Here is a 22,067-nt window from a genome sequence, read left to right on the forward strand (position 1 = left end):
TGTGATACAGGTATTTTCAGAGGCTAAGAGCTCAGTTATTAATTTCTCCATCTCTAGGTTTTTCTCCCAACTTTTGTCTTCCCCTTCAGTTAACAACTTAGCTTGCCTTTCATTTATTTCATGCTCATATAATTTTAGATTTTTTCTCTCTATCATCACCTTATTGGTGATGTTGGTACTCTGTTCCTGACATTGCTTTCTCTCTCTCTCTCTACCTCTCCCCCCCCCCACCCCCCATCAGCTATTTTATTTGCACTCTTCTGGATCCCCTTCCCTTCCCTATGCATCAGCCTTTCTTTTGGTTATTATCTTTTTCAAATCATTTCTCTTATTATACCAACTTTCTTCTGTTGTTTCCTTCTAAGACCCCCCCCCCCCCAACTTCTTTTTCAGCAGATACTTTAGCTCTAATGCTCCCAACAAGGACCCTCCTTCTCTTTCCATTTCTTTTTTTTTATAAAAGCCTTCAATTGAGTTAAGATGCTCTCACTAACTCTTCTGTATGTTATTTAAAATTAGGGATAAGTACATAAGCATCGCCATGCTGGGACAGACCAAGGGTCCATCGAGCCCAGCACCCTGTCTCCGACAGCGGCCAAAAGAACAAACCATTTGTCCCGCCCATCCCAGAAATAGTGGATTATTCCCACGTCCATTTAATAACATTCTATGGCCTTAAATTCATATCGGTCACTTTTTGAAACTTTTCCCATGACAATATTCCTCTTTCCTGCAGTTTTTGGCACGTTCTCTCGGTATATCCTCTTGGCCCAAATATAGGGTGTCCACACAATTGTAGTTAATCTTCTCAACTTTTTCATTAACTGCTGTGGCTGATCTCCTGCTCTTCTGGGTCCATGAACAAGTCCACTGAAGATTCATCTGCACTATTGCTACCACCATCGTTAGTCAAAGTGCAGCTTTTATCTTGGTCAACATCTGGCCAGTATGCAGTCTTCCTTTTCTTTCAAGTAATACTTCAATTGAAGCATAATCCTGCTGAGGTTTGCTGAAGATGTTATACAATAGAACCTTCACATAAAAGTACTCAGCAAGACTCATGTTCTTATTTTGTTTTTTAATTTTACATTTGAAAGCCAAGTGAAGCTTTTATTACAATCAGGACATATAAATAATTTCTCTCTGTGGCAATTTATCCGGTATGGTTTTGTGCATACCATGACAGTAATGAACCCCATTCCTAAGCCAGGTTACAGAGAGTATGATCTCAATCTCTCAGATTTACAGTGGATCTGTTGGTGATTTATTAGATCTGAAAACTGATTGAACCTTTTATTACATTGAGTACATATAAATGGCCTCTCACCCTTGTGTCTCATTTGCTGTTTTTTGAGATGTGAAAGTTATGTGAATTTCTTATTACACTCAGTAGGCATAAATGGTTTCTCTCTTGTGTGGATCATTTGGTGGCTTTTCAGATTTGAAAGATACGTGAACTTTTTATTACATTCAGCACAAGTAAATGGTTTATCACCTTTGTGGACCATTTGGTGGCTTTTTAAATTTGAAAGCTGTGTGAACTTTTTATTACACTCAGAACATGTAAATGGTTTTTCTCCAGTGTGAATCATTTGGTGTCTTTTCAGTTCTGAAAGCTGATTGAACCTTTTATTACACTCAGTACATGAAAATATTTTTTCTGCCTTGTGAATCATTTGGTGGCTTTTTAGCGTGCAAAGTTGAGCAAAACTTTTGTTACACTCGGTACATGTAAATGGTTTCTCTCCTGTATGGCTCATTTGATGTCTTTTCAGACGTGAAATCTGTGCGAACCCTTTATTACACTCAGTACATGTAAATGGTTTCTCTCCAGTATGGAGCATTTGGTGGGTTTTTAGTTCTGAAAGCTGAGTGAAACTTTTATTACACTCAGAACATATAAATGGTTTCTCCCCTTTGTGGATCCTTTGGTGGATTTTTAAACTTGAAAGCTGCTTAAAGTTTTTATTACACTCAGTACATTTAAATGGTTTTTCTCCACTGTGGCTCATTTGGTGTCTTTTTAGACGTGAAAGCTGTGGAAAACCTTTCATACATTCAGTACATGTAAATGGCTTCTCTCCAGTGTGGATCATTTGGTGGCTTTTTAGATTTGAAAGTTGAGTGAATGTTTTATTACATTCAGTACATGTAAATGGTTTCTCACCTGTGTGGATCATTTGGTGGCTTTTTAAATTTGAAATCTGTGTGAACTTTTTATTACACTCAGTACATGTAAATAGTTTCTCTCCCACATGGATCTTTTGGTGTCTTTTTAGACGTGGAAGCTGTGCAAACCCTTTATTACACTCAGTACATATAAATGGCTTCTCTCCAGTGTGGATCATTTTGTGGCTTTTTAATCCTGAAAGCTGAGTGAAACTTTTATTACATTCAGTACATGTAAATGGTTTCTCTCCTGTGTGGATCATTTTGTGGCTTTTCAGATTTGATAGATGTGTGAACCTTTTATAACACTCAGTACATGTAAATGGCTTCTCACCCTTGTGGATCATTTGGTGGCATTTTAGATTTGAAAGAAGCGTGAACCTTTTATTACACTCAGTACAGATAAATGGTTTCTCACCCTTGTGGATCATTTCATGGCTTTTTAGATTTGAAAGCAGCGTGAACTTTTTATTACATTCAGTACATTTAAATGGCTTTTCTCCAGTGTGAATCATGTGGTGTCTTTTTAGTTCTGAAAACCTATTGAACATTTTATTACACTCGCTACATGTAAGTTGTTTCTCTGCCTTGTGAATTATTTGGTGACTTTTTAGCAAATAAAGTTGAGCGTAACATTTGTTACACTCAGTACATGTGAATGGTTTTGCTCCAGTGTGGATAATTTGGTGCCTTTTTAGTTTTGACAGCCCAGTGAAGCTTTTCTTACACTCTGTACATTTAAATGGTTTCTTTTCCATATGGTTCATTTGGTGGCATTTTAGACTTGAACTCCCAGCAAAGCTTTTATTACACTCCGTATATGTTAATGACTTCTCTGTTTTGTCTTTTGTGCGACTGCTTTTCTGCAGTTGGAGGTTTGAAAATGAGGGCAAGCTCTTTGGACCATGAAGATGTATAAAATAGATGCTGCTGTTAGATGTAGTACATGCAAATTCTTGCTGGCCTTTTTTTCTTTTCTCCTCTCCCTTGTCAAGGTAAGAAGTCAGGTAACCACTATTATGATTTTGGAAGGGTTTCTCTGCTAAGTATCTCTGGTGCCCATTACTGTTAGTGAGCTCTCTGTAACTTCTCTCACCCTTCGTGACTCCATCCAGTGAGTACCCTGCAGGGTCTCTTTTCTCTTCTGATTCCTTGTGATCACTCCTTGTGTTTTTCCTCTTACGTCCCTGGGAAATATTCTCAGAGGTATTTTCTGATTGCCTTTGAATTTGTTCTGTTTTTACAGGATCTGCTCCTTGATTCTTTTCTCTCTTTCTTTCTTGTGTGATTGGCTGACCTAGTGGATATAAATAAAAGGTATTAATCAAGTGTTAGAAGACGGGGTAGTTTTGAAAATATTTCTGTGCATAATAAGAGGAATGATAGAACCCAGTACACGAAAACCTGTGTGTGGCTTCAGAAGTGGAATGTTTCTTATTTGCAAACCAGTTCTTGAAATGTTTGTCTTCACACACCACAAGTTTATGAGAACATGAGATGTCCCTTGGAAAGGGTAGTGTGGAGACATAAGAGCCTTGAAGAATGGTCTGATTGAGAACATTATAATCTGTGGTTATCAGGAAGTTTTGACAGTGAAGAAGTAACGACCCCAGATCCAGACTCCTACTGAAACATGGCCAGTGTCAGGTAACAATACAATACAGGTAAAATACAACAAAGAAAATGTTCCACTCAATGTGGAAACTCAAAAGAGTAAAACCTTTCTTTCCAAGGGAAATATTCCGCTGCCTGATACAATCAATGGTGCTAAGCCACCTAGACTACTGCAATGCAATCTATGCCGGATGCAAAGAACAAATCATTAAGAAACTCCAAACTGCCCAAAACACAGCAGCCAGACTCATATTTGGAAAAACGAAATACAAAAAGCGCCGAACCCCTAAGAGAAAAGCTACACTGGCTCCCACTTAAAGAATGTATTGCGTTCAAAATCTGTACCCTGGTTCATAAAATTATTCATGGCGAGGCCCCGGTATACATGACAAACCTCGTAGACTTACCAACCAGAAACGCAAAAAGATCAGCACGCACGTTCCTGAATCTTCACTACCCTAGCTGCAAAGGACTAAAATATAAATCAACATATGCATCCAGCTTCTCCTACATAAGTGCGCAACTATGGAATGCCCTGCCGACTGCCATCAAAACAATACACGACCTAACAAACTTCCAAAAGTTATTAAAAACCAACTTGTTCGAAAAGGCATACCACAATGATCCATCCTAAATACCAGACAACTAAACCCATACCAGAACAGGACAAAACCGAACTCTCGACACTGGATTGCTTAACTGTACTAATGAACTTTATCGTTATACCACTCTACTTCTCATCCCAGAAACGAACTCTCTACACTTGATTGCTTAACTTTCCCTGTCACTCATGAACTCTATAGCCATACTACTATTTCTCATGCCAGAAATGATCTCGCTACACTTGATTGCTTAATCTACTCTGTCACTTAAGAACCATTTTGTATTTCTCAATCCGGAAATGGCAATTGCCATTACGGCATTATGTAAGCCACATTGAGCCTGCAAATAGGTGGGAAAATGTGGGATACAAATGCAATAAATAAATAACAAGTTTGTCTTCACTCTAACTTACAGAAAGAACAGTTTATGAATGGAGTACGGTGATATATCAGGTCTTGAAGTCCAAAGACGAGAAAGAACCAAAAAACTTCCACACGAAATTGCAAGCAAACCAATCCAAGGGTGGAAGATAAGTGTCAAGATGGCCAAATGTTTATAAAAAAAAGTTCCTTTAATGGGTAAAAAAATGAATATATGCTAGATCTGGTGGATTTACCACCCAGAAACAGTTCCAATACCTCCCGATCCTTCCTAAATTTACATTATCCAGATTGCAGTGGCCTTAAGTACAAATCTACCTACGCATCCAACTTCTCCTTCATAGGCACACAACTGTGGAATGCACTGCCTAGGACCATAAAATCAACCCAGAACTATCTAAATTTCAGAAAACTATTGAAGACCACCATATTCAAGAAGGCATATCCTACAGACTCAACCTAATGTACTTTCACCTGTTTTCAACATAATCCATGGACTTTATCAAACATATAAATGGCAAGTGACCGACTCACCTGCAAATGCGCAGTAGAGACTTCCCTCTCTATCCCGCCCTCGCGTAAAGACGTGATGACGTCAGAGGGCGGAACAGAGAGGGAAACGGAGTCAGACTGCCTGGAAACAAACATCGAGCACACCAACCTCCACCCTCCCCCCCCCATCCCCGCCGCCACTCCCCTCCGTATCGGTTCCCCTGCACTGACCTGACAGTGCCTCTCACTTCCGTGTGGAAGCGCTGCAGGCAGCAGAAGAGCGATCTGCTGCTGCCTGCAGCGCTTTCACACAGAGGTGAGAGGCACTGTCAGGTCAGTGCAGGGGGCCCAGCACAGAGGGGGGAGGGAGCGGCAGCGAGGAGGGTAGCTGGAAATCTCGCCCATTTTAACAGGCTTAATGGCTAGTTATATTGCATAATTCTTCACTATCTTTTGTTATTTGTTGTTGTTTCAAATGTTACCAATCCTATATAATAAAACGCACCTCCAACATTCTGAAGCTGACTGCATGGCTGAGGCATTCCTGCTCTCTGTATCCATCTCCTGAATTGACATCACGTACTTCCGGGTTCGTCACAAGCAGAAGTGACCAACCACACGAGGTTTCTCGGCTTCAGAATGTTGGAGGTGGCATTCTATTAAATAGGATTGGTCAGTTCCTTGAAAGCACAGCCAGAGCTCAGCGTCCTGCACAGTAACGCTCAGACACCAGAGAGAGGGAGGGAGGGGGGGGCCTGACACCAGAGGGGGGGGGAGGTATCTCTGTCACACACGCACTCTCTCTCTCACAGTCAATGTCTTTCTCTCTCTCACTCACTGTCTGTCACACACTCTATGTCTCACACTGTATCACATTCACTCTCTGTGTCACACAGTCACTCACACACTCTCTTGGTCTCATACACTCAGTCTCACACAGAGTCTGTGTCTCACACACACTCGCTCTCTCGCACACACTGTATCTGTGTGAAACACACTCTCTCTCTCTCACACTGTGTCTCACATACGCACTTGCACCACACTCATTCTCACACACACACTCTCACCCAGACTCACTCACTCTCTCTCTCTCACACACACACTCGCACATTCACTCTCTCTCTCACACACAGTCACTCTCACATACACTCTCTCAAACATACACACTCCGAGGAAAACCTTGCTAGCACCCGTTTCATTTGTGTCAGAAACGGGCCTTTTTTACTAGTGTGCTAATAACCTACTACTACAATGTTTAATTATATTTTCTGAACCGTAGCCTTTCCTATGGTTATGTATAAGCCACATTGAGCCTACAACTAGTGGGAAAATGTGGGGTATAAATGTATTAAATAAATAAATAAAGCAAAGATACATACCTGTAGCAGGTATTCTCTGAGGACAGCAGGCTGATTGTTCTCACTGATGGGTCAGTGTCCATGTTGGCCCAGGAACGGCAATTTTTCATAGCAAAAATAAACTAAGTTTGCCAGAGCCTTCCAGCGCAAGGGGTGCGCACACTGTGCATGTGCGGCCATCTTCCCGCCCGTCGCGCAAGAGCCCCGCTCAGATCAAAAAGCCATAGAAAGAAAACAATTCCAAAGGGGAGGTGGGCGGGTTTGTGAAAACAATCAGCCTGCTGTGTTCGGAGAATACCTGCTACAGGTGTGTATCTTCGCTTTCTCCGAGGACAAGCAGGCTGCTTGTTCTCACTGATGGGGTATCCCTAGCACCCAGGCTCACTCAAAACAACAAAGAAGGCCAATTGGGCCTCGCAACGGCGAGGACATAACAGAGATTGACCTAAAACAGAAACATCTAACTTAGAGTGCAGCCTGAAACAATAAAAATGGGCCTAGGGGGGGGTACCTTCTTAGAACAGTTCCCATAATGAAAGGTGAAGGATATCTAGACCCAGTGGACAGGTGTATGCTGAGCCATACCTTTGAGGGGGGTGGGGGGAGGGGGGAGGTAGGGGGAATTAATATCTCTCAAAAACCCTAAAAATGTTGAAGTTTAATTGTTCACTATTGTTGTATGCAAAATGTTAGTTTCACGTATAGTGCAGAAAGGAACTGTATTATCTTAATCTTTTGATAACATCTTGTAATGATGGAATGGTGTGTTGCTTTCTGTGTTGAGTTTAATATTCAATAAAGACTTCTTGAAATGGAAAAAAAAAAAATGGGCCTAGGGGGGTGGAGTTGGATTCTAAACCCCGAACACATTCTGCAGCACCGACTGCCCAAACCGACTGTCACGTTGGGTATCTTACTGAAGGCAGTAGTGAGATGTGAATGTGTGGATTGATGACCACGTCACAGCCTTGCAAATCTCTTCTATAGTGGCTGACTTCAAGTGAGCCACCGACGCTGCCATGGCTCTAACACTATGAGCCGTGACATGACCCTCAAGAGTCAGCCCACCTTGGGCATAAGTGAAGGAAATGCAATCTGCTAGCCAATTGGAAATGGTGCGTTCCCCGACTGCGACTCCCCTTCTGTTGGGATCAAAAGAAACAAACATTTGGGTGGACTGTCTGAAGGGGCTTGTCCGCTCCACATAAAAGGCTAATGCTCTCTTGTAGTCCAAGGTGTGCAACTGACGTTCAGCAGGGCGGGTATGAGGATGGGGAAAAAATTTTGGCAAGACAACTGACTGAATCAGATAGAACTCCAACACCACCTTCGACAAGAACTTAGGGTGCGTGCGGAGGACTACTCTGTTATGATGAAACTTGAGATAAGGAGCATGCACTACCAAGGCTTGAAGCTCACTGACTCTACGAGCTGAAGTAACAGCCACCAAGAAAATTACCTTCCAGGTCAAGTACTTCAGATGGCAGGAATTCAGTGGCTCAAAAGGAGGATTCATCAACTGGGTGAGAACGACGTTGAGATCCCATGCCACTGGTGGAGGTTTGACAGGAGGCTTTGAGAAAAGCAAAGCTCTCATGAGACGAACAACTAAAGGCTGTCCAGAGATAGGTTTACCCTCTGTATGTTGATGATAAGCACTAATTGCGCTAAGATGAACTCTTATGGAGTTGGTCTTGAGACCAGACTCTGACAAGTGTAGAAGGTATTCAAGCAGGGTCTGTGTAGGACAAGAGTGAGGATCTAGGGCCTTGCTATCACAACATTTGAAAAAGTAACACCTCTTCATGGAATCTTTCCTGGAAGCAAGCAAAACCCAGGAGACACCCTCAGAAAGACCCAAGGAAGCGAATTCTACGCTCTCAACATCCAGGCCATGAGAGCCAGAGACCGGAGGTTGGGATGCAGAAGCGCCCCCTCGTTCTGAGTTATGAGGGTTGGAAAACACTCCAATCTCCACGGTTCTTCGGAGGACAACTCCAGAAGAAGAGGGAACTAAATCTGACGCGGCCAAAAGGCAGCAATCAGAATCATGGTTCCTCGGTCTTGCTTGAGTTTCAGCAAAGTCTTCCCCACCAGAGGTATGGGAGGATATGCATACAGAAGGCCCGTCCCCCAATGAAGGAGAAAGGCATCTGACGCTAGTCTGTCGTGGGCCTGCAGTCAGTGATTGAGCTGAGTGGCAAAAAGATCCACCGAGGGGGTGCCCACTCTCGGAAGATCTTGCGTACAACGCCCATGTTGAACGACCACTCTTGAGGCTGCATTATCCTGCTCAACCTGTCGGCCAGACTGTTGTTTACACCTGCCAGATACGTGGCTTGGATAAACATGCCACGATGGCGAGCCCAAAGCCACATCTGGACGGCTTCCCGACACTGGGGGGCGAGATCTGGTGCCCCCTGCTTGTTGATGTAGTATATGGCAACCTGATTGTCTGTCTGAATTTGAATAATTTGATTGGACAGCCAATCTCTGAAAGCCTTTAGAGCATTCCAGACCACTCGAAACTCCAGGAGATTGATCTGAAGACCTTTTTTCTGGAGGGACCAAACTCCTTGAGTGTGAAGCCCTTCGACATGAGCTCCCCACCCCAGGAGGGATGCATCCGTGATCAGCACTTTGTGTGGCTGAGGAATTTGAAAAGGGTGTCCCAAGGTCAAATTGGATCAAATTGTCCACCACTGAAGTGAAAATCAGTGGACAGCTGGATTGCATCCTCTAGATCCCCTGCAGCATGATACCACTGGGAAGCTAGGGTCCATTGAGCTTATCTCATGTGAAGACGGGCCATGGGTGTCACATGGACTGCGGAGGCCAGATGGCCTAGAAGTCTCAACATCTGCCGAGCTGTGATCTGCTGAGACGCTCTGGCCATGGAAACTAGAGACAGAAGATTGTCTGCTCTCGCCTCGGGAAGATAGGCACGAGACGTCTGTGAGTTCAGCAGAGCTCCTATGAATTCCAGTTGCTGAACAGGAAAAAGATGGTCCCAAAAAACAACAAGGCAAGCGATCTGCAAAATCCAATATGGAAAAAGAAGCCAGCAGATCAATATAACATCTTTCTGATGTTATATTGATCTGCAGGAAAAAGATGGGACTTGGGGTAATTTATAACAAACCCGAGTAGCTCCAGCAATTGAATAGTCATCTGCATGGACTGTAGAGTTCCTGCCTCTGAGGTGTTCTTCACCAGGCAATCGTCAAGATAAGGGAACACATGCACTCCCAGTCTGCATAGCGACGCTGCAACTACTGCCAGGCATTTTGTAAAGACCCTGGGCGCAGATGCCAGACCAAAGGGCAGCACACAATACTGGAAGTGCTGCGCTCCCAGATGGAAACAAAGAGACCTCCTGTGAGCTGGAAGTATCGGGATGTGTGTATAAGCATCCTTTAAGTCCAGAGAGAATAGCCAATCGTTTTCCTGGATCATGGGAAGAAGGGTGCCCAACGAAACCATCCTGAACTTTTCTCGGACTAGGAATTTGTTCAGGGCCTTAGGTCTAGGATGGGACGCATCCCCCCGTTTTCTTTTGTACAAGGAAGTACCTGGAATAGAATCCCAGCCCTTCTTGCCCTGGTGGAACGGGCTCGACCGCATTGGCCTTGAGAAGGGCAGAGAGTTCCTCTGCAAGTACCTGCCTGTGCTGGAAGCTGAAGGACTGAGCTCCCGGTGGGCAATTTGGAGTTCTGGAGATCAAATTGAGGGAGTATCCAAACCAGACTATATGAAGAACCCACCGATCAGAGGTTATGAAAGGCCACCTTTGGTGAAAAAAATTTTAACCTCCCCCCGACCGGCAAGTCGTCCGGCACAGACACCTTTATAGCAGCTATGCTCAGCTGGAGCCAGTCAAAAGCCCGTACCTTGCTTTTGCTGGGGAGCCACAGGGGCCTGCCTTGGCACACGCTGTTGACGAGAATGAGCGCGCTGGGGATGAGCCTGAGAAGGCTGTCGAGAAGGAAGATTGTACCTACGCTTGTTATAAGCATAGGGAGAATTCTTCCTTCCCCAGAAAAATCGTCTACCTGATGAGGTAGTAGCAGAAGGTGCCCGGCGGGAGAGATTGTCCATAGCGGTTTTCCACTGTGTGATCTGATCAACCACTTGCTCGACTTTCTCACCAAAAATATTATACCCCCGGCAAGGGACATCCGCAATCTGCTGCCAGACTCAATTGTCCAGGTCAGAGGCACGCAGCCATGAGAGTCCGCGCATCACTATACCTTGGGCAGCGATTCTGGATGCAACATCAAAAGTATCGTAAGCACCCCTGGACAGGAATTTACGACACACCTTCAGCTGCCTGACCACCTCCTGAAAAGGCCTGGCCTGCTCCGGAGGGAGCTTATCGACCAAATCCGCCAGTTGCTTCACCGTGTTCCTCAAGTGGATGCTCGTGTAGGGCTGGTAAGATTGAATTTTGGCAGCGAGCATAGAGGCCTGGTACGACTTCCTCCCAAAAGAGTCTAGGGTTCTAGATTCTCTTCCCGGGGGCACCAAGGCAAAGTCTCTAGAACTCCTGGCTCTCTTGAGAGCGGAGTCCACAACTATAGAGTCACGAGGTAACTGCGACTTCATCAGCTCAGGTTCTCCGTGAATCCGATATTGGGACTCAGCTTTCTTAGGGATGGTAGGATTACTTAGTGATTTCATCCAGTTCTGCATAAGTGTCTTCTTGAGCACATTATGCAAAGGAACGGTGGACGACTCCTTAGGTGGCGAAGGATAGTCAAGGACATCGAGCATCTGTCATTGTAATTGTTTTCATTAGTTCATTGTAAGCTGCTTTGGGGCTGCTTTACGTGGCAAAAAGCAGGGAAAGGAATAGCCACAGACATTTCCCAGACAAATGAAGAGAAAGAAAGACTCTCCAGGGGAGAAAGCTTTCTTTCTGGTGAAGGAGTAGGATCAGAGGAAAGACCACAAGACTCCTCAGAAGAGAAATAGCTGGGATCCTCCCCTTCATCCGACGAGGCATCCTCATCGGTATCGGACAAGAGTTCCTTAACTGCAGTCCGAAACCAGGCCCGTCTTGACGCCGAGGAACCAAGTCCTCGACGGCAATGTCGAGAGGTCGACTCCCATGCCGGCGACGATGACGCTCCCTCCATCGATGTTGACGGGGAGTCGACCTGGGTGGCAACCGATGCCAATGCCGCAGGCGGCACCGGCGACCTCACCACAGGCATAGAGCCAGCTGCCGCTTCCATCAACGGTACGGAGAGCGCAAGCACCCCTGGTACCGGAGCAGACTGATGCAGCAACCCCTCCAGGAGACCTGGAAAAATGGCTCGGATGCGCTTGTCTAGAGTCGCTGTCAAGCAAGGCTGCGGGGTCAGAGTGATCGTCCCGGCGTCAATGGTGCCGAATCCTTCGACACCCCGGAGCTCCCGGTACCGTGCTTGGAAGGAGACCGATGACGATGCTTCTTTCGCCTTCGCTCGATGCATGTCATCGATACTCCTTGGTACCAATGAGGAGGACATGAAATCCACACGCCTCCTCGGGGTCGGGTCCGAGAGTGTTCGGTCCCGTGGGGCCTGCATAGCAGGAGACTTCGAGGCAGGTGGAGACCCACTCGATGGCTCACTGCTCCCAGCGTGTGGTGGTCTCCAGACAGCCATTACCTGCGCTCCTGAAGTCGATGCCATCTTCGGTGCCGATATCGATGCCACCAACCTCGGTACCGATGTCGACGCTGAAGAACCGGTCGAAGCTCCGAAAAGACGGTCCTGAAGAGCTTTTCTCGACGCCTGTGTCCGCTTCTTAAGGCGGAGACATAACTTACATGCGTCTGGGCGATGGTCGGGGCCAAGGCACTGAAGACACCACGCGTGGGGATTGGTACCTGAGATCGACCGGTTGCACCGAGTACACTTCTTGAAGTCGCTGGGAGTCCTCGATGATGTGGACGGAAAAACTGCGGCAGCGAAGTCAAAATTCGCGATTGTGCCGATTAGAAAGGCACAAAAATGAGAAAGCGCATAGGCGCGGCCTAAGAGGGCCACGACGAAGACAAAAGGAAACTTAAAGGACCAAACTAAGAAATAAGGGATTTTTTTTTTTGTTTGTTTTATAGACAGGATAAAATAAAGAGAAAAGAAAGACAAAAGAGGGGAGAAAAACTCCCCAAAAAAACGAAGGCTCTTTCTCTGGGCCTGAGGAGAGAGACCGACAAAACAGCCACTCTCCACCGCGGAAAAGAAAAAACTGAGTGGGGTGGGAAGATGGCCGCACACGTGCGGTGTGCGCCCCGCGCGCTGGAAGGCTCTGGCAAACTTTGTTTGTTTTTGCTATGAAAAATTGCTGTTCCTGGGCCGCCGTGGACGCCGATCCAACAGTGAGAACAATCAGCCTGCTTGTCCTCGGAGAAATATAGATACAAGTCCGAAACAGAGAAACTCAACAAGGCTGTGTTTCGGCTGAACAGCCTTCGTCAGGAGAATCTGTCGAGACTCCAACAAACAGAATTTAATCCTACTAAAAATATCAAACACTGGATGGATTAAACTGCCCGTGAGGGTGCATAAGATCAACATAAAATGTCTGACGCACAATGGAATAAAGCTGCATAACATGAGCCTACTGCGGACCAGCAGATCCAAACCGGAACTGTCAGTTTGTGTACCGAAGCTGATATTTTAGTTTGGGCTGCTGTGTTGAGTTTCTCAGTCTGGGACTTGTATCTATATGTTTTTTTTACCCATTAAAGGAACCTTTTTATAAACATTTGGCCATCTTGACATTTGTCGTCTTCCACCCTTGGACTGATATGGAGACATATGACAGAAATGTTTATTGTCAACCTATTATATGTGTGTGAAAATAATTAAAGAGCTGTTTCTAAAGGACTACTGGAGGAGTGGCCTAGTGGTTAGGGTGGTGGACTTTGGTCCCGGGGAACTGAGGAACTGAGTTCGATTCCCACTTCAGGCACAGGCAGCTCCTTCTGACTCTGGGCAAGTCACTTAACCCTCCATTGCCCCATGTAAGCCTGCCATGAGTGGGAAAGCGCGGGGTACAAATGTAACAAAAATAAAATAGATACTATTGGAGATTCTACATGGAATGTTGCTACTATTGGAGATTCTACATGGAATGTTGCTATTCCACTAGCAACATTCCATGTAGAAGGCTGCGCAGGCTTCTGTTTCTGTGAGTCTGACGTCCTGCACGTACGTACGTGCAGGACGTCAGACTCACAGAAGAAGAAGCCTGAGCGGCCACATTGGTGATCTGCAAGGGCCGACTTCTAGTGGAATAGCAACATTCCATGTAGAATCTCAAATAGTAGCAACAGTGGAGGAGTGGCCTAGTGCTTAGGGTGGTGGACTTTGGTCCTGGGGAACTGAGTTCAATTCCCACTTCAGGCACAGGCAGCTCCTTGTGACTCTGGGCAAGTCACTTAACCCTTCATTGCCCCATGTAAGCCGCATTGAGCCTGCCATGAGTGGGAAAGTGCGGGGTACAAATGTAACAAAAAAATAAAAAACATAAAGGGCCTGAGATTCAGCAGCAATGATCCAGGCAGGAGACGCTCCTTATACAGATGACTCAATGAGCATTCACCCAGACAGTGCTGCTGAAAATCTGGACAGACTGTTTTAACACTATCTAGGTAAAGGATAAAACTGTTATTCATTTTGATGTTGCCTCAACTAGAGCAACTGTTTATGTTCATAAAATATGATAATCAATGACGCTAGAGCCACTTTAGGTGATCCTTTTCTGGGCTCCTAGGCAAAGGCCTATCTCACATCCTGACAGGCATATTGTCCTAGGCCTTATTATTCTACTTGTGAGATGTCTGCTTATTAGGTGCACAATATGGACCCAGCTGTCACCCCAATTTCCAAGAGGTGAAGTGATGCAGAATGAAACTAACCTGCTTCTTTACTGGAAATTAAGGATCCTTCAAGACCTTTGGAAAACCTAGGTATCCAAAGTCTTCATTTAATCCTTTTACCTTTGGTCTCACATATTTTGTCTTTTTTTTCTTATCTGACATGCCCTTATTTACACAGTTGTAGAATTCAATCCCCCCCCTCTGATGATAACGCCCCAGAGACCCGGAGGGGAGTTGTTGGCTATGGAGAGGCAACCGACGGGGGCTTCCGGAAGTGGAGTCCCTGCGGATAGCAGTGGAGACCCCATAGCGACCTCGTCTCCGTTGGAAACAACTCCGCAAGCGGGCTTGAAGCTGCAAGCTTCTCTGCCCGAGCGGCAACTGAGCGAGCCCTCCGTTAGTCTCCGGGAACTTGTGAGACCACCCGTTATCTCAATGGATTCCATTTGGGAAGCGATCCAAGGATTAAACAGTACGTTACTCCAAGTGGCAGGAACTTTGCGAGGAGATGTGGGGAAGCTGTCTCAGGCTCATTTAGAGCTTTCGGGTAAGGTTACTGAACAGACGAATAGGATGGATCTTTTTGAAACCGAGGTAAATTCCATTAAAAACTCTATTTTGGCAGTTATTAAGGATAATACTGTTCAAAGGAAGAAGATAGACTATATGGAGAATCAGTTAAGGAGGAATAATCTCAGGTTTCTGAATTTTCCTAAATCCCCTTTGATTCCAGCCAAAGAAATGCTGAAAAAATACTTTATTGAAATTCTAGGGCTCCCCCCGGAAGCTTTTCCTCCTTTAACTAGAGTGCTATACATCTCTGGGGCTGGAATTGGAAATTTACAACCTCCTTAATCTGATTTGAACTTGACACAGTTTTTGGAAAGCTCTATGGAAGTTATTACGGAGAGGACAACACTGTTGGTGTCATTTGCTTTAGAATTGGACCGTAATAACATATTTAGATTATTCTTTCGCCACATCTCCACACCTTTTCTTGGTTCAAAAATTCAAGTATTTCCTGATCTCTCTCGAGAGACGTAAAGAAGAAGGAAAGCTTTTCTATTATTGAAAGTAAGGGTCCTACAATTAGGTGGGACCTTTATACTTAAATTTCCTTGTAAATGCTATATTTCGTTGGAATCTACTAATTATATTTTCTTTGATCCAGATAAACTTTTAGAATTCATTGTCAGTAAAGAGTGATTTACTGTTTGTTTGGATTGTACGCATTATCGGCTGCCCTGACTTGATTTCTTGCCCTTCCTGCTTGCAAAATGTTTTCTGTAGATTGAAAATATACTATTTTTGTTTGAGTTCCTTTTTCTTGGATCATCTAAATGTGGACTAACAAATTTATATTTTGCCTGATTGTTTAGTTCAATTTTGTATATTTCTTTAATTCTGTATTACGTTTGAGATATAAATGTAATGATAACTGAATAAATAAAATAATTAAAAAAAAAGAATTCAATCCCTCTAGCACAGATTTCTAAAACAGTTTTACTAAGGGCCTTCACCTTCCTTTTCAGTTAGGAACTGGGGAGTGAGAAGCATTCCTTTTCTGTGTGCATGTTCTGATTTGCTCTGGCTGGCCCAGGGTGATGAAAGTATAACCAAGGCTTAATTTGTGCCCGAACGGAGTGGAGTAATGTTGTTCCAGCATTTCTTTGAGCTGAGGAAATGATGCCACCACCCATGACTGCCTCCTCCCCCCCACAATCCAGCTCCTTTCCCTGTTTCCCCTTCTCTAATTCGCAATGGCATCTCTCTCCCCCTCTCCCCGGTATACCTTTTCAAAGCTGTCTTCTGTTTTAGAGGTGCTGGCAGCAAGCAGCGATTCTCAATGTGCTGCTCGTGCTGACATCACAGCCTTCTGTCTGACGTAACTTCCTGTTTTCACTTAGACAGGAAGTGTCAGACAGAAAGCTCTGATGTCGGCATAAGCAATGCATTGTGAATCACTGCTTGCTGCAAGCAACCTCTGAAACAAAATCACTCTCCACTCCAAGGATTATGTTTTCTGCAAAACTTGAACGTTACTAAAAACTGCAACAGAAACTGCAACAGGCAGAATAATCCAAACTTCATATCTACATCAACAAACTGGAGGCCGGGGAGGAGAAGATACAGCAGGGCTTCGGGCCAAGGCCTCTGGTCTGGCTGGCAGAGGTCCCCCCCTGGCCCCACCAGCAGAAGGGGTCCTCCTCCAGTGCCGCTCCCCACTCCATCACATTGCCTGCCAAGCGGCTGCCCTTCCCCTCAGGCCACGCACGTCTGATCCTGTCTGGCTATTCTTATGTTCTTAACATTTTTCTTAGCGGTATTGCTAAAGAGTTGTCTGGTAACGTTTGCCTCCTTGTGGATGATTAATAGTCTAGACACCTCTGATGGTTTAGGGAGTGACCTAGAGAAGCTTGGTCCGGAATTTGACAGCCAAGATTTAATGCTAAAAAAACGTACGGTCATGAATCTGGGCTGCAAAAACAAGGGAATGGTACAGTTTAGGGGGTGAAGAACATTTGCGTCCAAAAGAGGAGAGGGACTTGGGTGCAGTGCCGCCAAGGTGGGGGTGGGGGGGAATTCTCCGGGCCTCCAAGGGGAGCCAGGCGCCTGGGTCTCTGTCTTTCTCCTGCTCCCGTGACCCAGGTGATCGCATCCCGACATGAGCAGAAGCAAGAAAACTCCAGCGTCGGGCCCCCCCCTTGGAGGTTGGGGAGGACCTGGAGCTTCCTCCAGCACTGCTCTTCTGCCCTTTGCTGAGCGGCTGCTTTTCCTCTCAGGCGCACATGCTTGGCCCTGCTTGGGTGAGATCGTATGTGGCCAGACAGGTAGAAAAGATGAAGGCAAAAGATAGAAGGATGTTGGGTGCATTGGGAGAGGATTGGCCAGTAGGAAACTGGAGGTGCTAATGCTTCGGTATAAGACTCTGGTGAGACTTCATTTTTAATATTGTATACAATTCTGGAGGACCACACCTTCCAAAACGGTACAAACAGGGTGAAGTCGTCCAGGGGTGGCTAGTGGTCTTCATCATAACAGAGCTGCCAAGAGGTCCCAATTTTTGAGAGGGAGATTTTACTACATGCACCAGCCCCGCCTACTCTGCCTTAGATCCACCCACTCTACCTCATGGCTCCGCCCCCGGCATACCTCAATCCTACGGCCATTCCAGAAAATATTTTATTTACACCAGTGACAGCAGGGATGAGTAAGAGGGAGTGTTTCTGTTCACTCTATTAACCCCCCTATCCAACATCTTTTTTCCCCCAGGGACATAACCGTGAGGGGGCCTCGGCCCCTCCACTTTGAGATTAAGCCCAGTCCAAAATTGTGGCACTGGTTGAATCGCTGGTGGAGCTGCCCAAACCCCACTGGTTGAAGAGGTTCGGTATATGAGCCTCCTACCTTGCTGTTTGAGCAATGCAGCACTCGGCATTCGACTGTCAATGCCGGCCCTCCCGCATATGCTCAGTTCAGGCATTTGAAAATGGAAAATAAGATGATACCTTTTTATTGTACTAGCCTAAAACCTTTTTCAATTAGCTTTCAGAGGCCAAAACCTCCTGCCTCAGGTCAGGTCAGGACAGTATACTGCTGTTATGGTATCCTCTCTGAGTGTTGGTCAGTGAAGGCTAAAACCAGTCCAATTAAAGGTATCACCTTATTTTCTATTTTATGTTTTATTTGCATTTATTAACCTTTATTACCACAGCTACCACATTACTTTATCCTAAATTCAAAATAAAAATTATTTTCATTTCCTTTGTTGTCTGGCCATTTACTTTTTCTAATTGTGTTGGTCCCAGTCTCTTGATTCTGCTTTCCTTCTCTTAACTCTCTTGCCAACGTTTCCTGTCCATTTGTCATTTTTCTCTCTCCTTTTTCTTATTTTTCTTCAACTTATTTTTCTGCCTCTGGGTTTAATTCATTCTCACTATCCAGTCTTTAATTTCTCTTTTTACATCATCTACCTATGGCTTTTCCAGTCTTTAATTTCTTCCTTTTTACTTCATCTACCTGTGGCTTTTCATCTTTTCCTCACCCTTCTACTCCCATGCCCCTTCCTCTAATTCTCCAGTCTTTCACTAACTCTATCCTCTCCCCCTTTCCATCTAGCAGCTCCCCTCTTTCCCTCTCTACCCTTTCATCCATCCCCATCTTTCCAGTGTCTTCCCCTTTCTCTCTGCCTCCTTCCATTCAGCCCCTTCCCTCTTTCTTTCCCCATCCTTCCATCCAGCATGTATCCTCTCACCCAATCCATCCATCCGGTCTCTCTCTATCCTTTTCCATTCAACATGTCCCCTCTCTCTCCCTATTTTTCTCCATTCATCATGTCCCCCTCTCTCTCTTCTTCCAGTGTATATCTCCTCTTTCTCCCCCTACCCTTCCATCCAGCATCTTCCCTCTTTCTCTCCCATCTTTCTCTCTGTATCCACCTAGCCAGGGTCTCCCCATTTCTCCCCAGCAGCTTCTCTCTCTCCTGCCCTCCTGGCTCCATGTCCCCTCTTTCTACTCATCTCTCTGTACCTCTCTTCCATCCAGCTCCCCACTCTTCTACCATTTTCTCCCCTCTGCTCTCTTTTAGCACCTCCTGCCTCCATCTCCACATCCTTCCCCCCTTCCCTTTTCCCCCAGTATCTGTTTCCTGGCCACTGCTGCTTCCCCCCATACGCTGCGCAGTCAGCTCTGCCGGTCCTCTGACCCCGCTGACATCAACTTCCCGTTCTGGCGGGGGCAGAGGACTGACAGAGCCAACAACGCAGTGCATGTTTGAAGGCTGCTGCCACAGCTCCGTTCTTCCATTTTTTGTGGTTTTGCCACAGCAGCAGCACAGTGGTGGCAGGAAGTGTCTCAGTGGGACAGTTTCCTGCTTTGGTGGCAGTGCGGGAGATGACTCGCCAAAGCAGGAGTCACCTGATGAATGCCTCTACTTTTATCTGCTTTGAATCGTTTTTGTTCAGCCTCTGCTTTTATCTGCTTTGGTTCGTTGTCATAAAGGATTTCCCCTGTTTTGTACTTTGGAATGCGGGAGACTTGGCAGGTCTTCGGTATAAAGCATGTGGGAACAGATTTAAAGATCTCATAATTTGGAAGAAAGGAAAGAGAGGGGAAATTCGATAAACATGTTTAAATACCTATCCTGCTTATAATCGAACGAGAAAAACGCCCAAGTTCCGACCTAAATCGGGAGATGGACGTTTATCTCACAAAAACGAATAACGCGGTATAATCGAAAGCAGACCACTTCCGGCAGGCACGGTCCCAGGCACATCCTGTTGGAGGTGAGAATTATTATATAGGATTACTCTCTGCAGTATTTTTCTTATTACTCACCTGTGTATGAGTGACAATCTTGTTTCTCTTCTGATGGCCCTTCCTCTTGTTTAATCCTCGATAATATGTCAGGATTGACACTTTCGTAACCTGATTTCAGAAAAAAAAAAAAAAAGGAAAATTGAGTTATGTTTCCCTTACAGTCTCAGAAAAGTACCCAGGAAGCATCTTATGATGGGGGAGGGGAGGGAGGAACTATTACCACCATCATAAAGCAGAGGGATCTGGGGGTTATTATACCTCACTTTGAGTACTTTGGCACTGGAACTAGTCAAACATTTGTATAATAAATAATTTTCTCACATATGAAAGAGGAAGCTGCAACTCTTTGGTATTTTAAACAATCTGGCATATTATGAGATCCTCAGTATTAATCGATTCAGGGGGCCCTAGCGAGTCAACTTATAGGATCACTGCTGACCCAGTAGCTACTAAATTGGATCAATATTTCTACACACTCAGACCTTCAGCTGATCGCTATTAATGCTCTCAAGGATTTCGGAGGGTGGGAGGAGGTGGTAACGATGCACAAAGATTCCAGCTGTACAACAGGTGTTAAAATGTCCAGGTCCACTTGACAAATGATTTCAATGGCACAACTGACATGGAAGACGGCAGCACGAAGGGGTGAAGGAGATGGGCAGCAACTGCCCCAACCTGCCACAGGGTTGTTACTTCTCCGTTCATTCATAGCATTGTCTGATTTAATGAAACCTCTACCTGCTCTGATTAACAGTTTGCAGTTCTTTCTGAACTATCTTATCAAAAGGGTGGGTTGGACTTATGGTATTGTTATGCTCCTGCTGAAGAAAATGAGCAAACAATGAACTGGTACAGGACACCAACAGCTGATCATACAAAGGCCAGAATTCACTTGTCTATCCAGCTGAAATGTATGTGAACTCCTGCTTCAGACAGACATCTAATGCCCAATATTTAGCTGGCGGCAATCAGCGTTTCACTGACTGCTACTGGCATTATACCGGAAATTCATTGCTGGGCAATGTTCTAACACATAGCCGATTAAATGCGATATTCGGAACTTAACCGGCTGTGAAAACCCACAAAAAGACGGGGCTACTTTTTATGGGGTCCTATTTATGCAGCTAAATGAACTGGTTACATGCCCACTGTCTCTGGAACACCCCAAAATAGCCAGTTTTGGCTTGGGCGCCAACCAAGCATTTTCAATGGCACTAACTTATATATCGTGGAGGGGCATTTTTGATATGGCATCTAGGTCGAATTTTGCATGTTCTTTTCGTTTATCTTTTTAGGCCATTTTTGAACAAAATACGCACATTTGCAAAATGCACAAAATGATATATAACCGGCCAGAAACATTTAAATATCACTTAGCTGGCTAAGTGCTAATATTCAGGGAAAGACAGCCGGAGTGGAGGAGTGGCCTAGTGGTTAGAGCACCGGTCTTGCAATCCAGAGGTGGCCGCTTCAAATCCTGCTGCTGCTCCTTGTGATCTTGGGCAAGTCACTTAACCCTCCATTGCCTCAGGTACAAACTTGGATTGTGAGCCCTCCTGGGACAGAGAAATATCCAGAGTACCAGAATGTAACTCACCTTGAGCTACTACTGAAAAAGGTGTGAGCAAAATATAAATAAATATATGGAATGTTGCTACTATTTGACATTCTACATGGAATGTTGCTATAGTGGAGGAGTGGCCTACTGGTTAGAGCACTGGTCTTGCAATCCAGAGGTGGCCGGTTCAAATCCTGCTGCTGCTCCTTGTGATCTTGGGCAAGTCACTTAACCCTCCATTGCCTCAGTTACAAACTAAGATTGTGAGCCCTCCTGGGACACAGAAATATCCACAGTACCTGAATGTAACTCACCTTGAGCTAATAAATAAAGATTCTAGAATTCTAAAGAATAACAAGATTCCATGCAGAATTTCAAAGTGTAGCAACATTCCATGTAGAACCCCAAAGAGTAACAAGGTTCTTTGGGGTGGAGGAGTGGCCTAGTGGTTAGAACACTGGTCTTGCAATCCAGAGGTGGCCGGCTCAAATCCTGCTGCTGCTCCTTGTGATCTTGGGCAAGTCACTTAACCCTCCATTGCCTCAGGTACAAACTTAGATTGGGATCCCTCCTGGGACACAGAACTATCCACAGTTCCTGAATGCAATTCACCTTGAGCTACTACTGAAAAAGGTGTGAGCAAAATCTAAATAAATAAATTTCTCTGTTCAATATTATCACTTAGCGCATAGGAGCCGAGT

The 22,067-nt window shown here is 45.1% G+C and overlaps 1 protein-coding gene across 1 annotated transcript in view; it reads right to left on the minus strand.

Annotated features, from left to right (window-relative positions):
• Positions 1-631: 631 nt before the first annotated feature.
• Positions 632-22,067, minus strand: part of LOC115463327 (oocyte zinc finger protein XlCOF6-like) — a 40,079-nt gene continuing 18,643 nt past the window's right edge. The window contains exons 3-4 of the mRNA XM_030193735.1: positions 19,827-19,916; positions 632-3,466 (exon numbers count right to left, since the gene is read on the minus strand). Of these exons, the coding sequence (XP_030049595.1) occupies positions 1,365-3,466; positions 19,827-19,916 (2,192 nt within the window). The 3' untranslated portion in view covers positions 632-1,364. The remainder of the gene's footprint in view (positions 3,467-19,826; positions 19,917-22,067) is intronic.

Source organism: Microcaecilia unicolor, chromosome 1 (assembly GCF_901765095.1).
Source record: "Microcaecilia unicolor chromosome 1, aMicUni1.1, whole genome shotgun sequence".
Lineage (NCBI taxonomy): Eukaryota > Metazoa > Chordata > Amphibia > Gymnophiona > Siphonopidae > Microcaecilia > Microcaecilia unicolor.